Consider the following 24,820-nt stretch of genomic DNA (forward strand, 5'->3'; position numbering starts at 1 on the left):
CATAAAATGGATAAAGGGACACAGACAGACAGATTCAGAGATCTCCATATATGGGCGTGAAATGGACGCAAATAGACAGATATCTCCATATATGGGCATATATGGGCATAAAATGGACCCAGAACTATATGGACGCAAATGGCATATATGGGCATAAAATTTACGCAGAATCACAAAGATCTCCATATACGGGCATAAAGGGACACAGACAGACACACAGACAGACGGATACAGAGATCTCCATAAATGGGCATAAAATGGACGCAAATGGCATATATGGGCATAAAATTTACGCAGAATCACAAAGATCTCCATATACGGGCATAAAGGGACACAGACAGACAGATTCAGAGATCTCCATATATGGGCGTGAAATGGACGCAAATAGACAGATATCTCCATATATGGGCATATATGGGCATAAAATGGACCCAGAACTATATCTGCAGTGATCTCCATATATGGACATAAAATGGACGCTGACAGACAGACAGATAACAGATATCTCCATATATGGGCATAAATGGACACAGGCAAACAGATGGTCAAAACGGGTCCTATGACAACAGGTATAATGGGGTTTGCATTAAAGGGCGGGGCATTCATTCCCTATTTACATTGTTCCGAGTTGGCCAGGTCGCCGACTAGACGCTGGGCCGCCCGAAGGGCGGCCCAGCTTCTAGTTTACTCAATTCTTTAAGACAATTACAAGCATCTGCTTATTTTGGCATTCATGTTCAAATCCCAGCAAATATAAAAATACAGACATAGATAGTAAACTTGTTCTTTATTGAGGTACAGTGCAGCATTCACCATGGTCACACACCAGGGTGAATGAAGTCTCTTAGCTTGTGTGTGTGCGAGTGTGTTTTAGAGCTCCAACTCAATCTTGACGTCCATCTTGGCCTTGTAAGGTTCCAGCAGGGGGCGCACTTCCTCAGAGAGGAATCTGGACACCTGAAAGTGGAGAGTAGGCATTAGGGATGGAGAGGGCCAGAGCCCGGGTCGGCGCGGGCTGGGCCGGGCTCAATTTGTCATGTATATATGTCGGGCTTTGGGCTGGGTCGGGCTTTTATAATCCGGTAGGCAAGCGCAGCGCGGTATCATGATGTCTCTGTGACTGTGTAAGCTGCGTGCTCATAACTCTAGCGCTGCGATGCGCAACTTTCAGACAGTTGAGCGTGTGAGTGTGCTGTGCTCCCGTCTGTGTGTGTCTGCTGTGGCGTGTGCATGCATGCACTGCCTGAGCAGAGCGGAGCGGAGGAGATCGTTGAAACCATTCAGACACTTATGTATCGGGCTTTGGGCCGAGCTTGGGCTGACGTTCAGCCGGGCTGGGCTGGGCCGGGCTCACATATTTTGGCCCGATTTAAGCTCAACTATAAGTAGTAGTATACAGTATATAGACTAGTAAGACTCCTCAGGGCGACATGCGATCGCGCCAATTCTTGGCCATCTGGCCAGTGATGTATATCGGACCAGTTACCCATATATGGAGACCCCTGGTACCCATATATGGAGATCCATGTACTGTATATGGAGATATGCTGTGAGAGCCCAAACATTATTACTAAGTTATTTGTTATGTGAAAGTCCTATGCCCATACATGGAGATCCCTGTCTGTAGAACCGGCCGTTAGTGTGGTATGTGGCCGATGTGGCCTCCATATATGGGCATTCCCATATGACGTCATGTTAGATATGTTCTCAATCAGGGAACTCCATATATGGGCATAAAAGGGATTCTGTTAGTGTGACATCACAGTGAAGCCAGAGCGTGATGTCAGTAAGGGCAAACCCATTCTATTAAGAGTGGTTCCCCTGACATCACAGTGACGTCAGAGCATGATGTCAGAGCGACAAACCCATAGAACCACAATGTCAGGCGTTAGACAGAGATACATACGGACAAGCTGTGACCGTTCACATACTAAACGCGACCTATGGTTGCAAAAATCATATCCCTTTGAAATGGTTAATAGAATAATAGTTATCTTTGTCACACAGCCTGAAATCAAAACTTTTTCCAGCTTTATCCGGATTTAAGTCAGGGCTCTGACTTGGCCACTCAAGGACATTCACCTTCCTATCCTTAAGCTGTTGTTCTTTTGGTGGTATGTTAGGAATGGGATTGACCTTCCATCACAGAGGGACATAGGGGGACACAGGTTTTCCTCAATAATTTGGTTGAAGAGAAACAATGTTGCCGCCACCCTGCTCTGGTCTGGTTACGGTCTGGTTACGTCCCACCATGAGGACATGCAGTGTGTAGTGTATAGTATAGTCACATTCGGGCAGAAACTTCGTATCGTAGTTTCAAATGTGTACGTTTTTTCGCAAAGTAAAGTCCTGCTTTATCATACAAGATTGTCGCACAAAACTAGGGAAAATAGCAGATCTAAAGCACGGTGCGAGGCGTTGTGTGCTTGTAGATCAGCTATTTTCACACACTTTAAATCCTTTGTAAAATGATCAATATAAAACGAAGGATTTTGGACATACGAGGTTCCCACCCGACAACGACGATATGTTCTACTATGGTATACCTGCTGGGGGGCACGGCCCACAAAGGTTTTGGGGTCCAGAATGGCATCCAGCTGTCCCAGGATGGGGGTGAAGTAGGGGTCCGCTTGGACCCTGACCAGTAGGTCATTATCCCCTCCTTCCTGTTTAACCACTGCTCCTGCCAGCTGAGAGAGCACCCTGATCTTCTCATGACAATCCTGATGGAGATAGAGATAGAGATAGGTGATGAAGAAACCATAATCACTCACTCAAGCCTGATTTATACTTAGTCGGTGTTGCGCATTTAAATTGCCAATCTACAAGCCCACAACGCATCGCATTATGACGTTGTGAGCTTGTAGGTGACACTGCTTAGTCTTATATAATTATAAAACTTATGTCAAGGCCATATGGCGATGCTGGAGAGAGCCAGTTACAGACAGTATATACTGTATGATGTGCAGCCTGCAAGCTAATCCAATTCTGATTGTACTTCCTCTTGCCGTCAGTGCCTCTGAACATTGTATGCGCTTGGTTTGCTCCCAACACCACCAGTAGGCTCTGCTTTCCCAAAGTGTTCCGTTTTCCCCTGGGTGGATATAAATATCACCCTGCTCTTATAAATGTTTGTCTTCTTATGTGCAGAGTAATGTATAGCAGAGCCTGAATGGCAAGATCAAATATACAATATTCACACTTGTATTTACATCTTATGAATAAAATGTTTTAAATGTATTTGTGAGTTATCTGACTGAAATTGGATTTACCTTCGCTAGCTTGTGCTGCTGTTCGGAACAGCATACTTAAAGGCAACCGCCGTTGGGAAAATATTTTTTTCTACACCCATGTCAGGGGTAAACAAGGACTGGAATGTGGATAAGACAATTGAAACAGCCTGTAGACTTTTCTATTGGACTATTCCTTAAGCTTAGGCTTATATAGTCACAAAAAAATAGACTTAACACATCGACTGCCCACTAGGAGGCGCCAGTCATCCCCTCTGAGTGCCCCCATAGCACTTCCATAGAAGAATACGAGGCCCTGTTGCGTCAATGCATGCGTGATGACGTCACTTGGTCACATGAGCGCAGACAGGATGTTATTGTGTAACTTACTGTATGGGCTAGTGTTGATCATAGCTGTTCACTGCCGATCAAAATTTGGACATTTTGCCGCACGTGGCCACAGTTTTAGCCATAAAACAAACATCGGAGATAAAGGGCTTTAAAGATGGGGAAATGCATTGGAGTATACGGAGAAAAACGGCTGCGCGATGCTCTCAGCGTCGACTCGAAGCAACTAGCGGCTAATGGGCTACATCCAGGCGTAGCCCCGACCTAACGGTGAGATATAAAGTTATACTGTAATTACAGTAAATGCGCCCAACGCGTCGTGGGCCTCCAGCGACATCAAAGAAATTGTCGCGTTGACACCTCGTGGGCACCCGCTGTGCTAATCAGACTGGTAACATAATTTTCACCTTCATAACTTCTGCAATTTTGGTATTGCAGATCAATCATCATTTAAAGTCTGAAAATATCCATGAACCCAAGTTAGCAAAGTTTAATATGCAACAAAATTGCAGCTTTGACTCTCGTTGAAGACCTCTCCTCTCAGTGGTTCTCAACCTGTGGGTCGGGACCCCCAGGGGGGTCTCCAAATTATTTTGGGGGGTCCCCAGATGATTAGCTTAATGTGAAACATTGTTTTCTCACTCACTCAACAGTAAACAAACCAACATAACGTTTAAGTGTATAGACTATTATAGGGTACTATCAGCACATTTCTAAAGTGACAATTTAAGGACTTTTTGATACCTCTAAAATGACAAATTAAACATTGGTCAAATTGTCAAATATTAGAGGCAGAAATTGTGAAAATAGCCGACCTACATGCTCACAATGCCTCCCATTGCGAGGCGTTGTGAGCATGTAGATAATCTATTTTCACAATAGAACCGTGTTATGCAAAATGTAATGCCTCAACTCTTAGTGCTCATCAGGGTGCAGGGGTCCCCAGTTAAAACATGATTATTTTGGGGGTCGCGGCCTGAAAGGGTTGAGAACCCCTGTCCTAGAGTGTTTACCTGTCGGTTTCCTCCAGCCTTCACCATGGCCATGATGATGTTCTCGGTGGCCATGAAGGGCAGCTCATGGCGGATGTGTCTCTCGATGACCTTGGGATAGACCACCAAGCCCTCTGTGATGTTCTGCAGCGTGCTGAGGATGATGTCCGCTGTCAGGAAAGACTCGGGCAGGGAAATCCTCCTATTGGTGGAGGGAAAGACAGAGGATAGGGCTGTCACGATTATGATGACATTTTACATGACGATTAATTGTCACTCAAATAATTGCGATTAACGATTTAATTGTGTTTCTGTCTACAAGCTCACAACGTGAACTGAATAGAAGTGCATTGAATTGAATGAGGCAGCAACCATTCAGGGACCACTGTACTGTACTATGAATTGTAAAACATGCTACATTTATCGGAACCGTCACAGCTTGTCCGTAGATGTCCGTCCGGACGGGTAACGCCTTACACTGTCAAGTAGTAACGGCTGCAGCCTGCAGGAAGGGGTCTGCAGGGATTTCCCTGCACCTCCCTACTGCTCCCAGTGGCAGCCTTCGGAACTGACGGACAGTCAGTAGCAGTGTATAGGAAATTATCATTGTGTAATCTATTATACTTTATTTATATATACTTACAGTATATTATACTTATTGCTATATTTGTGCTATATTTAGATATTCTGGTTTCTATTTCATACAGTCCATCCATTTGTAGAAATTCCATCACCAGTCCCATCACCAGTAGTTTCACTGTTTTCCTAGGAAACGGCCGTGAACGGCGTGGAGGGGCCCCGGTGCTCGGTGGGCGGCTAGGGACCCCTGGGGATTCAGCATGTGGGGATTCAGCATGCACTGTTACCACGGTGGCGACACTGTTTAGAATCAGTGATGATAGCATGCAGACAGATGACAGACATCATCTCCAAATGTGGGCATTGTTTCAGCATGCGGCTATTACCATGGCTGAGACACTGTTTAGTATCAGTGATGTCAGCATAAAGACAGACTGTCAGACGGACAGACATTCGGTACATTAATAGTTAGATTGCACCTTTATATAAAGCTCTTTACAATGTGCATTACAGTCATTCACTCATTCACACACCGACGGAAGAGGCAATCATGCAAAGCAAGGCTCAGCAATAACATAAAAGCAGTCTAACACATGAATAAATGAGTCATACAGGTAAAAGGTAAAGCATCAACTGATAAGCTAAGTATCAATGCCTGATTCTCTGTGTGTCTGTGTGTGTGTGTGTGTGTGTGTGTGTGTGTGTGTGTGTGTGTGTGTGTGTGTTTTTTTTGACCTGTTGGCACTGTCATCCAGCGTTCTCTCCAGCCATTGGACTGAGGCTGTCTGCAATGGGTCAGCCAACAGTGCCACCAGGTGGCGGGCCAAACTACAGCAGCGCTCTGCACGCATAGGGTTCCTCTTGTAGGGCATGGCACTGGATCCTGTAGCAAATAATGAGGATTCACTTTAGCAGTACATTGTCTTGCTTTGGCAAGGAGCTGCTCCCTTTGAGGAAGGTACAATTCTATTCCCTTGATCATCATATGAAGATACACATTTTTTTAACGGAGTGACCCTTCTGCGTAGGTACTCCACACCAATAAACTTGATAGTTTACTTCTATATTTCTCAAGATCACAAAGTTGAACATTCAAACGCTTGGCCATCATTATCAATAAGTCTAGAAAAAATCGAACCTCTGTTCGAAGTGGAGCTGTGTGTGTGTGTGTGTGTGTGTGTGTGTGTGTGTGTGTGTGTGTGTGTGTGTGTGTAGCACCTCTCTGGTCACCCAGGATCATGTGTACCGATTTTTGTGACATTTGAAGAAAATATGTAGGAAAAGGTGCAAAAAGTGTGTTTTGGAGAAAATTCAAGATGGCGGAAAATCTATCCTGGCGCAAATGGGCGTGGCCTATATGGGGAGATGCGTCTTGACCCAAGGAATCCAGGGAAAAAAAGAATTTTAATTTTCCGATCTACGGTTCAAGAGTTACGGGGCAAAACGCAAAGTGGGCCGTTATAGCGCCACCATGAGGCCGAGTGATGTAATTATTTTTGGATTCATTCTTAAAATCATTATGAATCTCCTCTCCGAGGTTTGAAACTGTAGCTCCTATGGTTTACGAGAGAAAAATACTTGAATGTGAGTTTTTGCAATTCCCATTATAAGTCAATGGGGAAAATTAATTCACTAATAAATTAATATCAATTAAACTATAGAACCTTTCTCTTAGCAAGTTACTAGCACACGATTCCCGAGTAAGCCGGTCGATTTGACATATGGCGCGAGTGTGTGGTGCAAAAACTGTGGGAGGAGTAGCGTGCCAAACTTTGAGGCTACATACAGACAGACACGGACGGACGGACGGCCACACACACGGCCACGTATAGGGAGCTTGTGTTCCACACAGCTCCAAAAAATGTGTAGGAATGTGGGGAGACTATTTGCTCTCTCTCACTATGTGAGAGGAAAAGAGTGAATGATGAACATACCAATCTGCTCTTTCTCAAAGGGTTCCTCGATCTCTTTCAAGTTGGCCAGCAAGCGGATGTCAGTACAGATCTAAGGCAGAGGAAGAGATGAAAGAGAATAAATTAAGACACGCAATGAAACAATTCAATCCACCAGACCATCAATGTTCAGTTGCTGTTCAGCATTCACTAAATACAGATGATCTCAGTTAGACAATATCTAACCGAGAAATACACATGCACACAAATAGTGTATAAATTCATTTACATAAAATCTCTCCCAGCCATTTACAATAGGCTTGTGCGCCTATACTGCCAGGAATTTTATTAATTTCCAAGTTAGCTTTAATCTAACCCAACAGGGATCATATTGTTGTAGAATGTAGTACTAGTACTATCCACTAGAGTGTGCCCAACGATAATCTCCTAGAGTCTGGACTAGCGAGTGGACAGCAGTAGACCCATAATGGCGGCGCCCATTGGCGGCCATTATGTCTCCCGGTCCGCCGAACGGGAGCTATAAAACACGATCCGAACGTCGTGCGCACGCCATTTACACTCGTTTTTGCTCTTGAGTGACCAATCTGTCAGTCCAGCCATTTTTTTCCGAATGAAAATCGGTCTAAATATGGTAAAGTTTGATAAGAAAAACGTCAACATTCAATGCTGTAAAAAGGCCCATTCTATGTTATGGCCGAACGACTTCCGGGTTACGTCATCGATGATGTCACTTCCTTCGAATATGTAACTTAGACTAAAATTAAGCTAGAAAGGTCATTTATAGCTAAAAAAATGTAAAAAAAATACCAAAATGATCAGAAAATGATCCCCAAGGCGACGTTTGGCGATCTGGCTGCCTCACCCTCCTCAAAATGGCGATGGAAGGCGATTTGGCTGTGAACTAGTTAAAGTCCATTAAAAAAACAGGTTTATCAAACAATACTTACATATATACAGTATTTAATGTATTATTATTATCATCATCATCATCATCATCATCATCATCATCATTAGTATTATTGTTATTACTTTTAATTAATTTATTTGCAATTGCTGTTTGCTATATGACCACTAGGTAGCAGTGTTTGCCCACTGATGTCCAGGTTCTATAGCTCACCTTATGGACAGTAGCTCCCAAGCTGGCCAGAGTGGACAGAGAATCAACGTCCACCTTACGACTGTACGTCTGTCCTGTCACCAGGTACGATCTGAGTCGGATCGGATCAGAATCATTAGGAAACATAAAGTAACAGTAAGCCTTCACCTAATATGAAACCATGTAGTTCCTTGGTATTTTATGTGAATGTGTCTCATGTCACAGTGCCTATAGTATTATTTGTTGCTGTGAAGTTTTTCTTTTAAACTGAAATAAACAATGGATGTAAATCTCTCTTCTCTTTATGAAAACTCACTTTTTGAAGCCGGCCATCTCTGTCACCAATCTGTCAAGTTCTTCTACCTGAAGCAGAACATTGATGGAAAGTGAGAATGAGAGGATTCACATACTGTATGGCACCTACAGTAACAAAAGGATTGCTGGCACAAAATTACTGTAATAGTAACACTACTTAAGCCCTTTGCACACAGGCGTGTTTATCCGCACGGATAAAACGGACAATTTCATTTTTTTAAAAGAAAACAATGATTCTCTACGACCTCATGCACACCGGATCCGAATTAGCCGTGCGACAAGTGGCTGTGGCCGTGCGTTTTTTTTTCTTCGATCGAACCCAGTTCGATTTGTGCGTCTTGTCGCATGCGGGAAAAAACTCATCACTCCTTTTATGACTCCTTTTGGGATCCGCAGCGCCGATTCCGCACAGCATTGCACACCAAATCCAATGCGTTTTAATCATGCAGCAAACGAAAAAAACGCAACTGTCCTGTGTGCAAAGGGCTTTAGGCTGGTTATCATGATGCTTAGGGCCACTTCATGGCCGATATGTGAATTAAGCACCTTCAAGCTAAAACGGGGCGCCAAGTTACAGGCACACAGTTAACTGTTAGACAGTCACCCATACATTTTTTGTAACAGCCCCAATTAGATTCAGGCTGCAAACCAGCTTTGCCTGCCCTGTCTCTCTATCTAAATAACACAAACATGCCAGAGCAGGTTGTTGACAGGATATTGCATCAACCACACATGTGCGTTGATTGTGGCCGGAAACCTGTGTGACATATTTCCCCTTCTCTGACCCCAATTTCCTTTCTCTCTACTGACTAAATAAACATAACATCTGCACAAAATGCCTCAAAATGTTCATCATTATCATCATCTTCCATGTAGTCTTGAGTGCTCACCTTGTCATGGTCCCCCTGGAAGAGCTGCAGGAAGCTGGCCTGTGTGCCAGTGGTCCCCTTGACACCCCGGAAACGCAGGTCATCGCGGGCCCTTTGAAGGTTCCTCATGTCCATGGCCAGGTCCTGTAGCCAAAGGCAGGCTCGCTTCCCCACAGTGGTCAACTGAGCTGGCCTGGCGGGAGAGAAAGAGAGAAGTACTGCAAGACCTGATTTCTACTTGGTTGTGCCTTGTGTCTTCCGCCAATATTGCTAATCTACAAACTCACTATTTTGGTTGCGTGTCACAGCATAAATCAGACTTAAGGCAGAGGAGAGCAACAACATAACTGAAGCACAAGGTGAGGAGAAAGCTAGACAGACCAAAGAAGACAGAGTTGAAGTGAAAGGATTACCTGCACATGAGAATTGATTGATTGATTGAAGAATTTATTAAAAGTTTGCAATAGAAAAAAGTACAGTTTCATGACAGTACAAATCACTGGTACAAGGTCAACTAAAAGGAGATCCTAGAAAGACGAGGCTTAATTCCACAGGAACCACACTTTAAGTATCTCATATAACATTGAAAGACAGACGGATAGAACATAGTACTTTATGTAGGATAATATCAATTTCAAAAGCAGAAAAAGCATAACATCAAATACAGAGGCAGAAAAAAGGGTGGGGGGAGCATGGGGGCTTAGTCTATTTACAAGTCACGGGTAGCAGCCGCCTGAAGGTGACTTTTCATACAGAAGGACAGCGAGACATATTGTACAGTATGTTCAATGAATTATCAGGAAAAACACTGACTGAGTATTAGAGCGAATGCTAATGTTGGCCGAAGCCAGCCAATGCTGGTCAATGCTCCACGCACCCTAGCCTCTTCTCACTCCTGGCTCCCTAGCTGTGGAATGACCTGCCCCCATCAGTCACGACTGCAGTCTCACTCCTCATTTTCTGCCGCAGTCTCAAAACTCACCTTTTCGGCCTCTACCTCACAACTCCCTATTCATTACTTCTGTCCCCTATTTATTGATGTACGGTAGTTACATGCAGATGAATAGTAGGTTGGCTACTAATTCACACACTGTATGACATGTTATGTTATTTAGACATAATACCGTTTGCTTGACCACAAATGCTAAACATAACCCTAACCCTTATTTATTTACAACAACCTTGCACTTGTAAGTCACTCTGGATAAGAGTGTCTGCTAAATGCCTACATAGCAAATTGTATGTTCAAACTCACTGGTAATGTGTGAATCCAAGGGTTGGGAGATCTGCATATTTCTCTGCAAAGTTTGCCAGTCTGTCAATCACTCTGGCCAGCTATGGGAATAAGAAAGCATCATTATAATATTATTATAGGACAAGAGCTAAAAATAATACCATCACAAGGGATCTGTTGGATATTTAGTCCAGTGTGTGTGTGTGTGTGTGTGTGTGTGTGTGTGTGTGTGTGTGTGTGTGTGTGTGTGTGTGTGTGTGTGTGTGTGTGTGTGTGTGTGTGCGCATGTGTGTGTGTGTGTGCGCGTGTGTGTGTGTGTACAGCTGAGCCTCACCTTAGGCAACAGAATGTCAAATCCGTCACGCAGCATAATCAGATCCTGAAGAAAAACAAAAACAAAATTGTAAAGACATTTATAACTGTATTAGCAAAGAAATGAAAGGTTAACCACTTGAACCCTCGCAACCCTTGTCAGGGTGAGTAGCCAAAAATAGCCGATCTACAAGCTCTCAACATAGATAGATTATAGGCTAGCAGCAAAAAGATTTAGTGGGGGGAACAAACAAAAAAGTACAAAGTAGACTCCGGTCAAGTTTACTACTAAGTATAGAGGGTTTAAGCAAAATAATAAGCAAATTGTTCTTGTTTTTTTTGTTTTGCCTAAGGGGAGAGGGGGGAGAGAGGGGTATGTATGTGTTGTATGTCTTTGTATGCCATGTAACATAAACTGCAAAATAAAAAATATAATAATAAGATGAGGATAATATGAGGATATATAAAGGACCATACCAGCATCAAGCGTTGTTAACATATCATCGATTAATATTAGTAATAAACCCTACTCTAGAATGCACACAATTAATCATTATTACGGTGTTGTCTCCAACGTAGCAGGAGGTGGCACCCAGGTGGATGATGGGAGCTGCGGTGGGGCAGCAGTGAGCGAAGGTGTGCACGTGGGCCATGACGTCATGCCTCAGCTTCCGTTCCTCCTCGGCCGCCATGGCAAAGTCGATGTATTCTGCATGGCTCTCCATCTCCACAACCTGAGCATCGCTGATGGGCAGACCCAGAGCCTGCGGGCAGAGGCGTCACAAGGGAGGGGAAAAGTGGGACTGAGTTACTAGGGCCCAAGGTGGAGGTGGAGGGGCCTGGAATCATTTTATACTTTAGCGAATGAAAAATAGCAGGTATACAAGCTCGCAGCGCGGCACCGAGTGCCGCGCTGCAAGCTTGTAGATCTGCTAGATCTGCTATCAAAAGTCGTGAAAATGTGTGCAAATCTTTGAATATATGTATTTTTAAGCAAACATTTGTAACTCAAATTCTGTTTCTGGGGGGATCCCTGGAACTAAATATGAAAAGGTTTGAGCACCACTGACATAGAAACATAGGTTTTTCAAAAACCTTAGAAGGATTTGAAATATTCAAAGACTTGCACAAATGTTCACGATTTTTCTAAAATAGCAGATCTACAAGCACGCAGCACGGCACCGCGCTGTGAGCTTGTACATCTGCTATTTTTCAATAGTTAACGCACAAAATAATGCGTAATAATGCGTTCCCAGTCTAAATGGGGGGGCCGCAGTGAATCATTGTACCCAGCCAGGGCCCAGAATTTGATGCACACACCCCTGCCTGCGAGAGTAGGAAAACAAGGAAAGGAAAACGTGAATATAGGCTATTAGGCTTTTCTTTTTTACTTTCAATACCCCAGCACCCCCATTCTGGGCAGGTCATAATAGGTTAACATTTGGCGAAGATAGCAGATCTACAAGCTCACGATGCACTGTGAGCTTGTATATTGGCTATAAAAGGACGGGGCTATGGTACAGACCCCTCAGTGGAGGACCACGGTCAACAAAGTAACGGGTATATAGGTTACGTTTGTTGATGGTCACATTCTATGGAGACTCGTACAAACAGTTCAGTGAAATACAAATAAGCTGAATCAGGATACACAGAAAGGACGGCAAAGTAATACAATATTCACAGGCTAAATAAATAACTAATCTGACTAAATATTTTTAAGAGAACAAATGCTAATCAATAATTTGTTTGGCCAACACTGTTATCTGGCGCACTTCACTGCCACATAGACAGAAGGCGAACGACCCCTAAAGTGATGATTGATGACATTATCCATTATTTATACAATCGTCTGAGTCTCGTGATGACAACATTCTTTGTGATAAGATTCAAGTGCTCTCTATTTGGACCGGGCATTCATGTGACTGACTGGCCTGTACAATTAGTTAGTAGACCCTGAAACCTCCCATCTCTCCGTCTCTCTCTATCTCTGTGTGACGACAAGGCAGTGTTGTTTTTGACAGCAAATTTTGATTTAGTTTTAGTCATAGTCTTTTGAAAAAAATGTCATTTAGTTTTAGTCATAATTTAGTCACCTGAAAAGTATTAGTTTTAGTCTAATTTTAGTCGACTAAATATCATAAGACTCTAGGCGACTAAATCTACAGTTGATTTAGCCGACTAAAATGTATTTTGGCAGGCCTTGATGGCATCGTAATGACTGATTTTACACTTGGTTGTGTGCTGAAAATAGCAGATCTACAAGCTCACAACGTGTCGCAGCGCGACGCGTTGTGAGCTTGTAGATCGGCTATTTTTAGCACGCAACACCTGAGAGCAACCAAACATAAAATTACTCTCTTCTCCCTAACGTTTTAGTCTAGTTTTTATTTTGTTGACGAAATTGTCAATATATTTAGTCTTAGTTTTAGTCACCACAGCTTAGTTTTTATGTTGTTTTTATTTAGTTTTCGTCAGTGAAAAAAACACAGTCGACAAACATTTTTCGTCATAGTTTTAGTCGACAAAATCAACACTGCGACAAGGCCACACGGTTCAAGGCCCAGCTACTATGTTATAGGTCAGGAGATCGGCTCCTGTGCCAAAACTGTTGAGATAGAAGGAGTTACATCAGTAAGGGGTCAGAAACACTAGTGCAGGTCATGTGGTTCATGCATCATGCATGCTTAATCAACACCAATTATGAGGATTCAAGTTTGGAATTATGCAGTAGTACACACATACAGTACATTGTAGGAACAATTGGTTGCCTGAAGGCAAGCATTACGTCCACATTCTTGTTGTTATCTCTGAGCGCACCTAAACTAATTTCCAATCAACTGTCAGGTGGTTTTGGCATTGGTGATAAATGATTAAATACTGAATTTTATATGATGAATATTCTTTGTTAACCTGCCATTTCTGTAAAATAATTAGCCCAATGAAGTGAACGGAGATGATGCAATTGTATCTCAATGGCTTTGGCATGAGCAAAACAAATAATGTCCGCAAATTCAAGAAAAGTTGATATGGAAGTTGGAAACCATGGGTTGTTTTGTTTTTGCATACACAATATTATATGGCCAGGGCTAGATATGTTTGTAGTACAACTGTACATTTGTGTCAGTCAATGAACCCCAAAAGCTGTGCATTACCCCGATAACGTGCTACACTTGTCACACACAAACGAGCAAGGCAGCTGAGCAGACAGGGTGTGTGTAAAGTAAAATATGGATTCTCTGGGGGTCCGTTTCCTATTACTGTGACATTCTCTTCATGCTATTTTAAAACACACAAACCCTCCCCTAGTGGTAGTATGGCACTGTAGCTCAGCTAACTCCCTAAAGAACACCTGGAGTTACCAGAACAGTTATTTTCAGTGCGTGGAGAGACTCTTTGTTCTGATCTCAGAAGATGAGATTACTTAACATTAAGACCTGAGGCCGATTCGACAAATAAATCAGTAGTTCCCCAACTTTAAAGAAAAATAACAGATATACAAGCTCGTAGCGTGGGATGAAGTGACTTTGAGCTTGTATATCTGCTATTTTTAGAATAGCCAACACAAAAATCTAAAATGAAACGGATGCTTTCCAGGTTTTAATGACCTAAGCCCTAAGTGCTGACCGTGAGATGAATAGAGGGAGGTGAGAAGTTAAAGATTTCTGTTCTGTAAAGTAGCAATACTGTAGTCTGTAGTGTATCTGTATGGAGTATGGCCTTTGTGTCATTGTGTGTGTGTGTGTGTGTGTGTGTGTGTGTGTGTGTGTGTGTGTGTGTGTGTGTGTGTGTGTGTGTGTGTGTGTGTGTGTGTGTGTGTGTGTGTGTGTCAAGTCATATGAGGTGATGCATGTGAGAAAGGGTCTGATGTTAATTAACCACAACCTTCTCTATAATGTGAGGGGTGTGGAAGATGCTTGTCACTTGGGGAAAAATACAGGACTATATATGCTTGCCAAAGTATGAGAGGAACATACTGAAGGCTACACTTGAAACGTGGACTGGATAACCTAAACCAAACATGGTGGTCATAAACAAAATAAACTCTCTGATATTGTTTGGTGGTCCAAATTTTGTTTTGTGAACAGCCATTGTGTGACTCAAGCTTAGGTCTATCATTTCACAATAGGTTATCACTATCATTTTCACAGTACGATTTGTATCTATCTAAAACTTTTTTTTTTTTAAACACACAATTTATGGCAATCTTCTGGGTTGGAGCAATACATGTGATAGATGCTGCTATCTTTCTGAACTCTGGGTATATGGAATGGGACACTGATGTGAGTGTTTCTAGCATTCTCAAATTGAAGCTGTATTCAAACTGTAATTGATTTTCAATGTTAGTTTTCTATCTGTTGATAACAAATGGAAAATCAATGTCTAGGCAAAACTAAATTGAATATGTAAAAACATTGTATGAAACTAATAAACATTTGAAAAAAAAAAACGACCTTAAATTGATACCAATAATAACATTTTGTTAATAGCCTAATGTAATTCAACAGGGTGTATAAACAATAGCCTTTATTTCCCGAGTTGGCCCTGTTGCTTAAATTGACCTACTGCATGTCGACTACCAGGACTACAAATTGAAGGGAGCATGGTGTGATGCTATGCGTGATTGATTGATCAATATTCCCAGCCTGTAATTCCCTCCCTGAGTATTAGTCCTGCAACAGGCTGGCTTTGATCTGTCATTTCTCTACAGGAGCTATATGATTCAAGGACAATCTTTCACGGGGTCCCTGCTTTAAAACTATATTTAGTTCGGGGAACTTGATATTAGTGCTCTCTGTCTCAAGGTCGCAGATTCGCAGATTTTAACTAATGTCTTGCAACAACAACACCAACAACACAAGACAAAACGTGCGCGTAATAAAACAAAGAAACAAGCATTTGATCAAATCAGTAGCCTATCCAGATTCCAGCTGCATCTGCAGCAGACAGCAGTGAGAGCCAAACCTTCTCAGCTTTGGCCAGATAGATCCACAGCTTTCTCCAGGTCGTGAATTTCTTCCTGTCACTGAAGTTGTAGGCCATTTCCTTACTGGCATATCTGGACACCAGCGGGGAGCGATACTTATCAAACTCATCGGAACCCTCCATAGTGTGGTGGTCTGGTCAGGACTCAGGAGAACAGAAGGTTTACACACTGCTCTAACTGCCACAGGTCGATCACAACAACCACTAGCCTGCCCAGTACATGGGGTCCAGTAACCGTGCAATTTCACATGGACATGCACTGTCTGTTTACGACACTTCTGGTCGGTGTACGGCAAGAGGTATTGCGTTGCTTAACTTGCTTTGTGCTGTCATACGGCAGAAGGTCAATAAATCGTTACCATTTATAAATAAATGTGCTGGTAAAGCGTTATTATCATACCGCCCTCTAATCATTATCGATGCCATACTTTTGTACCATTGTAAATTCTACTCGTTCGGGGTAGCAGATTATGCATGCATCATGGCATGCATGCATTATGCATTGATTGATTGATTGAATATGGGAAAGTATTTTACATGTTCACTAGTAATAAAACGTCTACTAGACGTGATCCTCCCATAGGCAGCAACAGATGCACGACCACCAGATCCCTGATTGTACCTTATTGCATTATGGCATGCATGGCACCATTAAACTGCCAGTGAGCCATACATTTATGATCTGACGTGGTACCCAGAGTGGTGTGGATCGTTTGTATGCGAGCCACATTACGAGCAAGATGTATCATTCATGCAGAGATTATTCATCTGAAGGTGACTGACAGTGCATTGAATTTAGGACAGTCAGTTCCGTAATAGAACCTCCCCCTCTGCTTTTAGAATTTGGTGGCATGACTGGCATGTCTTATGTAACAACATAGCCAATTGCTGCCTCTGTTATTTCATTATTTATGAATATTCATTCAATATACATGTAGCATCATCCAGCTCCCTCCCTCCTGCCTGCCTGAAGGGCATCATAAATAGGAATGTGTATCAGTATCTGTGAGTATGCAGCAGCATCTAGGGAATAGTTGCAGCTGTAAACACTGTATATCCATCCCTCTCTGATTCCTCTCTCTCTCTCTCTCATCCCTTTGTCTCCTCCTCTCCATCTCTCGGTCTCCCTCTGTCTCACTGTCTCCGACTCTGTATTTCTTTCTCCCTCAGTGGATTTGTATATCTGTCTCTGCAGTGTGCTTTCTACAGAGCTGCTGTGGTATGTATGCACTTGTGCGTGTGTGTAGTATGAGTGAGTGAGTGAGTGAGTGTGTGTGTGTGTGTGTGTGTGTGTGTGTGTGTGTGTGTGTGTGCGTGTGTGCGTGCGTGCGTGCGTGTGTGCGTGTGTGTGTGTGTGTGTGTGTGTGTGTGGGAGGACTTGCCTCCTCCCTTTTTCCCACAAAATGACGAGACACCTTTCCAGAGCTTCTGCAGGGGTGGCATTGGACTTCCCGTCTCCTGCATTGCACAATCTCTCCTCTCTGCATGGACTGACAAAATAAGGAAGACATTAAAAAAGGGGAGTAGTGCGGGACGGGAGGGGCAGAGGAGACAGAGGGGGAAGAACAGAGAGAGAGAGAGAGAGAGAGAGAGAGAGAGAGAGACACAGCGTGTGTGACTGTGTGTGGTGTGTTGGTGCTGGTGGTGTGGGTAGATAATAGGATGGAGAGGGGGAGAGGTTGAGTGGCATAGGAGGTACAGTGAGAAGGAGAGAGACGCAGGGAGGGAGAGAGAGAGCGCCCAGGCTCTCACACACCACTCTGGAGTCACTGCCTCCTGGCAGCCCCATTCTCTCTGAACAAGGAAACACGAAAGAGAAAGCACAGTGGATCCCAGAAGGAGACGGAGGAGAGGGGGCGAGGAGGGGGAGACCAGAGGTTCTACACACAAGATGGCTGCTTTGTCCTCTGCTTCTGGGTCTGGTAAGTGGCTTTTTTTTTCATCTTTATCCTCAACACATGGCTCAACACAGGTCCTCAACCCTCCTCATCCTGTCGCTCCTTTCGCATGGAACATCTGGCATTAAGCACTTGGGGCCATTGAACTTTTCATCAAACATCCACAGTCATTGGAACTGTTGCTTGAGTCCACTTCCTGTGTGTAGCAGCTCACATGGACGGTCACAGCAGCACAGAGTCACTGACACAAAAAGCCTTCGACCTGTATTTTCAATTCTGGTTCGCCAGCCTCTCACTACCTGTTTTCAAATGACATATTCCGTCTTCCTGCCATCCAAATGTGTGTTCTGTTCTTTTGACATCCACTCACAGCACATCATATTCTGCCATCATGCCATCCTCTGGACAAGGATCCTCCTCTCTCTCACCTGTGTTTTTTCCAAAGTGCAAAAAGGATGAACAGGATGAAAGTTGGGTAGAAGGTAAAGGGAGAGGAGGAAAGCCAAATTGATATGGTGGAGCTGATGAAAGGAAGCGCGCAAGACGACAGCAACTTGAGAGGATAAGGACTGAAATAGAAGAAAGTGTGTCATCTCCAAAACATGTAGAGAAAGATGAGATTGATATATCTAACTATGAATTATTATGTCTCACTCTCACTCCAAGATTATCCTGATTTGATAAATAATATTTAGAAAATGTTGTGATTTATAAACTTGTACGTTTTCTTTTTTGTATGTTTTGTTTTTGAATTTAAACTAGAGGTTACATCATGGCCAACAGACATATTGCCATGTAAATCTTCACAGGGACATTGAAGCTTGTCATATTTGTAAATATGAACACATTGAAACACACTGCCATTATCGCTTCCGCTTCCTTTATGAAAAAGGGGTTTCCGGCTGCACTGCACCACTAGAGCACTTTTGGAATTGCTTGGGAATGCTTTTGCTGGAGGGTCCTTTGTAATTGTTGTTGGAACCATATAGTAGATGATGTAATCACTTTCACTATGATCATTAGCTCACAGGCACATAATAGACTAACCCACCCTCCTGTCAGTGCAGCAGACATTAGTACAGCAAACCACCTAACTAAACCATAACAAGGAGAAGCATTCAATCACATACATTGTTTTCCAACAGGCGAACATGGGGTCCGTCACCCACCCGAGCGCAGACTTCTGCTTCTTGGGGGGCCACACTCCGGGAAGACCTCCACAGCTAACACCATCCTGGGGGAAGAAGTCTTTGAGCCGGGAACGGAGACCACCCACAGCAACGTGGGCCAGACAGAGATCTATGGCAGACGGGTGACTGTGGTCGACACCCCGCCCTGGACTATCCCCAGCGACCCAGAGAATGACTGCAACACGGACGAGAACGATAACGCCACAGCTGACCCCCCACAGCCACCGCCAAGCTTTGACAGCGAGGGGCCTTGTATGGGAGCCATCCTCTGCCCTCCTGGACCCCATGCCCTGCTGTTGGTAGTGTCGGTTACCCAGCCCTTCACAGAGATACAGAAAAAGGCAGCAGAGGACCAGCTGGCGGCCCTGGGTGGAGGCACCTGGAGATACTCCATGGTGCTCTTCACTGGAGTTGACAAGCTGCCCAAGGGGACCTTCATCGAGGAGCACATATCCAACACAGGGGAGCCCCTGCAGTGGTTGGTGGAGAGGTGTGGAAGCAGGTATGTTTTAGAACCTTTTTATGGGTGCGCAAGCACTACATTTCATGTTAGCAGCCCTAAAAATGTAAACATTACATATTTTAAAATGTAAAATGTTATATAATAGTCCCCCACTTATTTTGACAGTATGGCTGCGAGTTTTGGGTTGTTGCTCATTTGGAAAGGTTACTTTCATTTTCACTCTAACCATTTCCAAAGATATGGTTTTATGTCTGGATTTGGTAACTTAATAACATCTGTGTTTCAGGCCAGGCGTGGCCAGATGTCCTCCATAATTTCCCATCAGTAGCTTTGTTTTTGATACTAATAATAAATGTCCCTTTCATTGTCTCTCCTTGTTACCGGAATGAATCAGTTTAATAATATCCACAAACATTCCCATCAGTGCAGTTGTGTTTTGAGACACTTTCATTTTCACTCTCCTTAATCAGGGCCCAAGGGGCTCAGTAGGTATTATATAATGTACAGTATGTTATAATAATAACTTATTTATTGTTATCCAGTGGCTTTGAGGCAGAGCCCCCATAAAGTTCTGATCCTAGAATTGTCCCGATGCTGGTTATATTGACCTTATCTCTCTGTCATACTGTCATACTGTTCAGAATAACCTAAGCACAACAAATGTAATGGTATCCTACAGGCGGATCCACCTCACCCCCACACTTCATGTAGTATGCCTTAGTAAGAAAATTATGTTTGAGGAACAGTACTAGGCAATATTAAAGCGTTGAATCTGGTTCACTCAGGGCTAAAAAACAGCCTCTTCATTCCTGTGCAAATCCGGCCAACGTTGGCACTAACACTGCTGAGATGAATAATGTTTGTGCTCCAGTTAGCCTGAGTCTACCTTTCATCACTATCTTTCTATCCCACATGTCCAGGTACCATGCCTTTGATAACACGAGCAAAGAGAATAATGGAGAGGACAACACGCAGGTGCCAGAACTTATGGAGAAGGTGGAGGAGTTGATAACTGACAACCAAGGTTTGCAAATGATAATAATATTAATAATATAACTATTCTTTATGTTTGTTGAACATGTATTGTATACCTTACATACAGTGTGTATACTGTATACACAGCACACACGTACATAGCAGGAAAATACCTCTGTACGTACACTTGCTAGGTTACTAGGTTGTTCCATCTCAGAAAACTTGCTACTGTTCTTGGGCTGTAGAAAATTAAAATGTGTTATAGTGCCAAATCACAAGCACACTGTCTTGTCATTCATGTAATCCCAGACTGACTCAAATCTGACTCGTTCTGTGGAAGCCATACTGTACCATCTGTTGCAGGATCCCATGTTTTTCCGTTGTTGATCATTAGTACCTTTGGTATAATTGTTTAATCATACACTGGGCTATTAGGTCTACAAAAACCTCAAATGTGTTTATCTGCAAAGTCGCCTGTTACTTTCTTTCTTTTCTCAAGAGCTTAAACTATACATCTCACTGGAATATTTCATTATTTGTCAAATACATTTTTATTTGGCAACTTGTGGTAATCTTAAAGTAAATTGCTTGGGCACGTCCTGATAAGGCAAACGCTGATAAGGCAAACTAATGTACTAAACCTCCTTTTGTTATGGTGAAATGTGAGCTCACCTGCATCGCGTTTCATGATCCCATTCATGCGTTTATCGTGCACTAACCCTAACCCTAACCCTAACCCATAAATATAACGATTGCATTCACCACGGCTTCACGGGCACTCGCGCCTGCTGCGCTCGGGCGCGAAGAGCAGGACCAAGGTCCGCTGGCCTTCGCGCCGCTTGCAATGTCGTGGACAATAACTGTGACATATAACCATTGTAGACCCTATTGCTCAAAATTCTTTATTCATCACTACGGTAGGACCAGGAGACCCGGGCGCCGCTTGCAATGTGAAACCCGGGCAGTACATTTACGTTTGCTTTATCAGCGTTTGCCTTATCAGCGTTTGCCTTAGCAGGATTTCCCCAATTGCTTAACCATCTCATCAATAGTAATATGATAAAGAATGTGCTGTGTCTTAGGGTGGTACTTTGAGGTGAACGAGCTGATTCTGCTGGAGGAGGAGCAGGCCAGGAAGGCTCTTGAGGAGGAACGGATGAGGATGGAGGAGCACGTTAGACAAAGGGAGCAGATGATTGGAGGACCTCCCAGAGGTGAGGAGCAGTGTGTGAGTGTGTGTGTGTGTGTGTGTGTGTGTGTGTGTGTGTGTGTGCGTGCGTGCGTGCGTGCGTGCGTGCGTGCGTGCGTGCGTGCGTGCGTGCGTGCGTGCGTGCGTGCGTGCGTGCGTGTGTGTGTGTGCAATGCATAATCTACATATGCATGTGGTGCATAGCTGCCCTACTCTGTGCTTGGGAAAATGGGACACATACTGTAGCAGAAGCCCTGCTGTCTGTCTCACTGTCCAGTGTCCACCTATGTATCCCCCTTTCTCTCCTTTTTCTGTTTTTCTTTCCGTCTCAATCCTTCCATCACCCACCCACCCACCCCACTCCACCTGTCTGTGTGTGTGTGTGTGTGTGTGTGTGTGTGTGTGTGTGTGTGTGTGTGTGTGTGTGTGTGTGTGTGTGTGTGTGTGTGTGTGTGCGTGCCTTCGTGCGTGCGTGCGTGCGTGCGTGCGTGCGTGCGTGTGTGTGTGTCTCTCACCCCTCCCAGAGCTAAGGGTGTTGCTGCTGGGCTGGAAGGGCGTAGGTAAGAGCTCGGTGGGGAACTCCATCCTGGGGAATCGTGTCTTCGAGGCGGGCCAGGAGACAGAGCTGTGTCTGAGGAGGCAGGCCCTGGTGTCGGGACGCAGGGTCACCATTGTCGACACCCCAGGCTGGGACTGGTTCTCCGTCCGGCGGACCCCAAAGCGCATCCGCCACGAGACGCAGCGCGGCGCGGCCCTCCTGCGCCCGGGGCCACACACTCTCCTGCTGGTCCTCCCTGTGGTCTCGTCGCTCACCACCAGGCACGTGCACACATAGACATCAAAGGGGGCTTGAGCCCCTGCCCTTTTATCTGTCTGTAAAAAGTGTCCTCTCCGGACCATGAATGCAGTTTTCACTATGGTGAAAGAATTGCAAATGCCCTCTTTCCATGCCATACCTGAATGGCGGCATTCAAGAGAATTGCCTTATCCAAACACTCCTGAACTTGAATGCAGCATCTTATGTTGAAAGAATTGCCCTCTCTGTGTAGAAATCCAGGCTGTTACGCCACATCTCCAGTATTGACTTGATAATCCTTAGTTCAGTGTGGTATCAAGCACCGAAAATAGCCGACCTCCAAGCTCACAACGCGTAGCAGCGCGGCACGTTGTGAGCTTGGAGGTCGGCTATTTTCTATATTTTCACAAAAAGGCCCTTTTAGAAATGTCAGCCCCTGCCTCTCTAACATTCTCTGCACGTCCCTGCTCACCACCAGGAAGCGACGCACCCTGCAGGCGCACCTGGAGGCGCTGTTCGGCGAGAGGTCGTGCCTCCACACCATGGTGCTGTTCAGCTGCGGCGACTGGCTGGGCCACACGCCCATCGAGGAGCACATTCAGAGAGGGGGGCGGGAGCTGCACAGGCTGCTGGCGTACTGCGGGAACTATTACCACGTGCTGGACAGTAAGGTGCCCGGGAAGGACAGCAGGGGCATCTCGGACCTGCTGGACAAGATCGAGGAGATGATCAGGGAGAATGTAGAGAATGGGGACGAGGCCTTCCTCCCCATACAGGACGAATGGCGTAAGTCTCACTACTCGTTAGTTACACTTAAAGGAGTAGTTCACCGCCAAAATGATATTTTTTCTATTGATTACTCATGCCATGGAGACTTGAGTTCAATCATATTTTTTTGTTTTAATCACATTCCTAAGACAATCATTTAATTACAATAAATGTAATTAAATGATGGGGGTACAATAAATGTACCCCCATTGATAAATGGACCCGAATGCATTTGGGTCCCCATCCGGAATCAATGGGGGTAAATTTACTATAATCAATTTTTTGTCTTAGGAATGCGAAAAATACGAAAACATATATTGTTGAACTCAAGTCTCCTCATTTTGTGAGTGAACTACTCCTTTAAGATGTGCTGTACTTTACGCTTTCCCTAAAAGTGAAGTAGCCTTTGGCAGGGGTGTCACACCAAATTCTGGGCCCTAGGTACAAGGATTCACTGTGTGCCCCCCATGAATGTTCTTCATAGGGGGAGGGGGTTAAACCCTTTTAGACGGGGAACGCATTATTACTCATTATTTTGTGCTTTAACTATTGAAATATACGGTAGTAGATATACAAGCTCTCAGCGTGCGCTGCGAGCTTGTATATCTGCTATTTTTGAGAAATCGTGAAAATTTGCTATTTATCAAATCCTTCCAACGTTTTTGTTTCTATGTCAGTGGTGCTCAAACTTTTTCATGTGAAGGACCCCCATAATGATATGTATTTGGCGACGGACCCCCATCAACGTTCCAGGGACCCCCCAGAAGCAAAATTTGAGTTACAAATGTTCGCTTAAAAGATACATATGATTTGCACACATTTTCAAGACTTTTCAAAAATAGCAGATCTACAAGCTCGCAGTGCGGCACTTGGTGCTGCACTGTGAGCTTGTATATCTGCTATTTTTTCAATACCTAAAGTATAAAATAATTAAGGCCCCTCCACCTTGGGCCCTAGTAACTCAGTCCCACTTATCCCCCCATTGTGACGCCTCTGGCCTTAAGATATAAAATGCCTGCATTTTTCTTTTTTATTATGTAGTAGTTGGAGGAAGTAGCCTACAAGATCTATTATACTCTATACCAGGGGTCTTCAACGTTTTCAGGCCAAGGACCCCTTAGTTGAGAGAGAGATGAAGCAGGGACCCCCACAATTTGTTCATAGATTCCATATAGTTTCATCAGTGTATTTTGTGTGTTCATCAGTGTATTTTGGATTCATTTCAATTTGTGTTTTCAGATATTTAACCACTTGAGCCATCATTACCTACCAGTAAGACTCCCTAATAAGTCTACCTATTAACGGTCTAATAAACTTGACCGTTCTCTCTGTACTTGGTCTGCTCTTTTTCCCCTCTAGACCAAACCTCTTTGCCAAAAATAGCCGATCTACAAGCTCGGAGCGCGAGGCGTTGTGAGCTTGTAGATCTACTATTTTTGGCTAAAGTTCTTAGAATATGGACGTTAGGGTTCAAGTTGTTAATATAAAAAAAGTTTATATAAAAAATATTTAAAAAAGGTTTCTATCACACATTGATGTAATTGTGTATGTTCGACAGTGACAGATGAGAGCTCTCAGTCCTCTGACAACACTGAACCAGAGGATGACTGTAGAGGATGCCAGCTCCAGTGATCCGCCGGCTATGAAGGGAAAAGCGGAATTTTGCATTT

General features: G+C 43.9%; 2 protein-coding genes across 2 annotated transcripts; one reads left to right on the forward strand and one right to left on the reverse strand.

Annotated features, from left to right (window-relative positions):
* Window positions 1-788: 788 nt before the first annotated feature.
* Window positions 789-16,112, reverse strand: adsl (adenylosuccinate lyase). The gene is made up of 12 exons (XM_080722957.1): window positions 15,851-16,112; window positions 11,449-11,652; window positions 10,911-10,955; window positions 10,598-10,677; window positions 9,364-9,535; window positions 8,475-8,521; window positions 8,180-8,270; window positions 7,084-7,153; window positions 5,885-6,032; window positions 4,592-4,772; window positions 2,547-2,723; window positions 789-957 (listed from the first exon to the last, which is right to left on the reverse strand). Exons 1-12 carry the CDS (start codon window positions 15,992-15,994, stop codon window positions 871-873), a joined length of 1,446 nt encoding a protein of 481 aa, XP_080579083.1. The 5' UTR covers window positions 15,995-16,112; the 3' UTR covers window positions 789-870.
* Window positions 16,113-17,762: 1,650 nt separating this feature from the next.
* On the forward strand, window positions 17,763-24,820 carry LOC308282838 (GTPase IMAP family member 8; the record flags this gene model as incomplete). The annotated part of the gene is made up of 7 exons (XM_080723224.1): window positions 17,763-17,793; window positions 18,915-19,461; window positions 20,343-20,446; window positions 21,480-21,611; window positions 22,111-22,409; window positions 22,865-23,168; window positions 24,709-24,820. The coding sequence occupies 7 exons, from the start codon at window positions 17,763-17,765 to the stop codon at window positions 24,780-24,782; spliced, it is 1,491 nt and encodes a 496-aa protein (XP_080579350.1). The 3' UTR covers window positions 24,783-24,820.

The sequence above is a fragment of the Nannobrachium achirus genome (assembly GCF_963921795.1).
Source record: "Nannobrachium achirus genome assembly, chromosome: 4".
In the NCBI taxonomy this organism is placed as follows: domain Eukaryota; kingdom Metazoa; phylum Chordata; class Actinopteri; order Myctophiformes; family Myctophidae; genus Nannobrachium; species Nannobrachium achirus.

Excerpts from the sequence above, each read along its gene's own strand:
- adsl (XM_080722957.1), bottom strand. The coding sequence starts at position 15,994 with ATGGAGGGTTCCGATGAGTTTGATAAGTATCGCTCCCCGCTGGTGTCC. Across the intron at positions 10,956-11,448 it reads GCTACGTTGGAGACAACACC|GATCTGATTATGCTGCGTGA; the intron begins GTAATAATGATT and ends GTTTTTCTTCAG. Across the intron at positions 8,522-9,363 it reads TCCAGGGGGACCATGACAAG|GTAGAAGAACTTGACAGATT; the intron begins GTGAGCACTCAA and ends GTTCTGCTTCAG.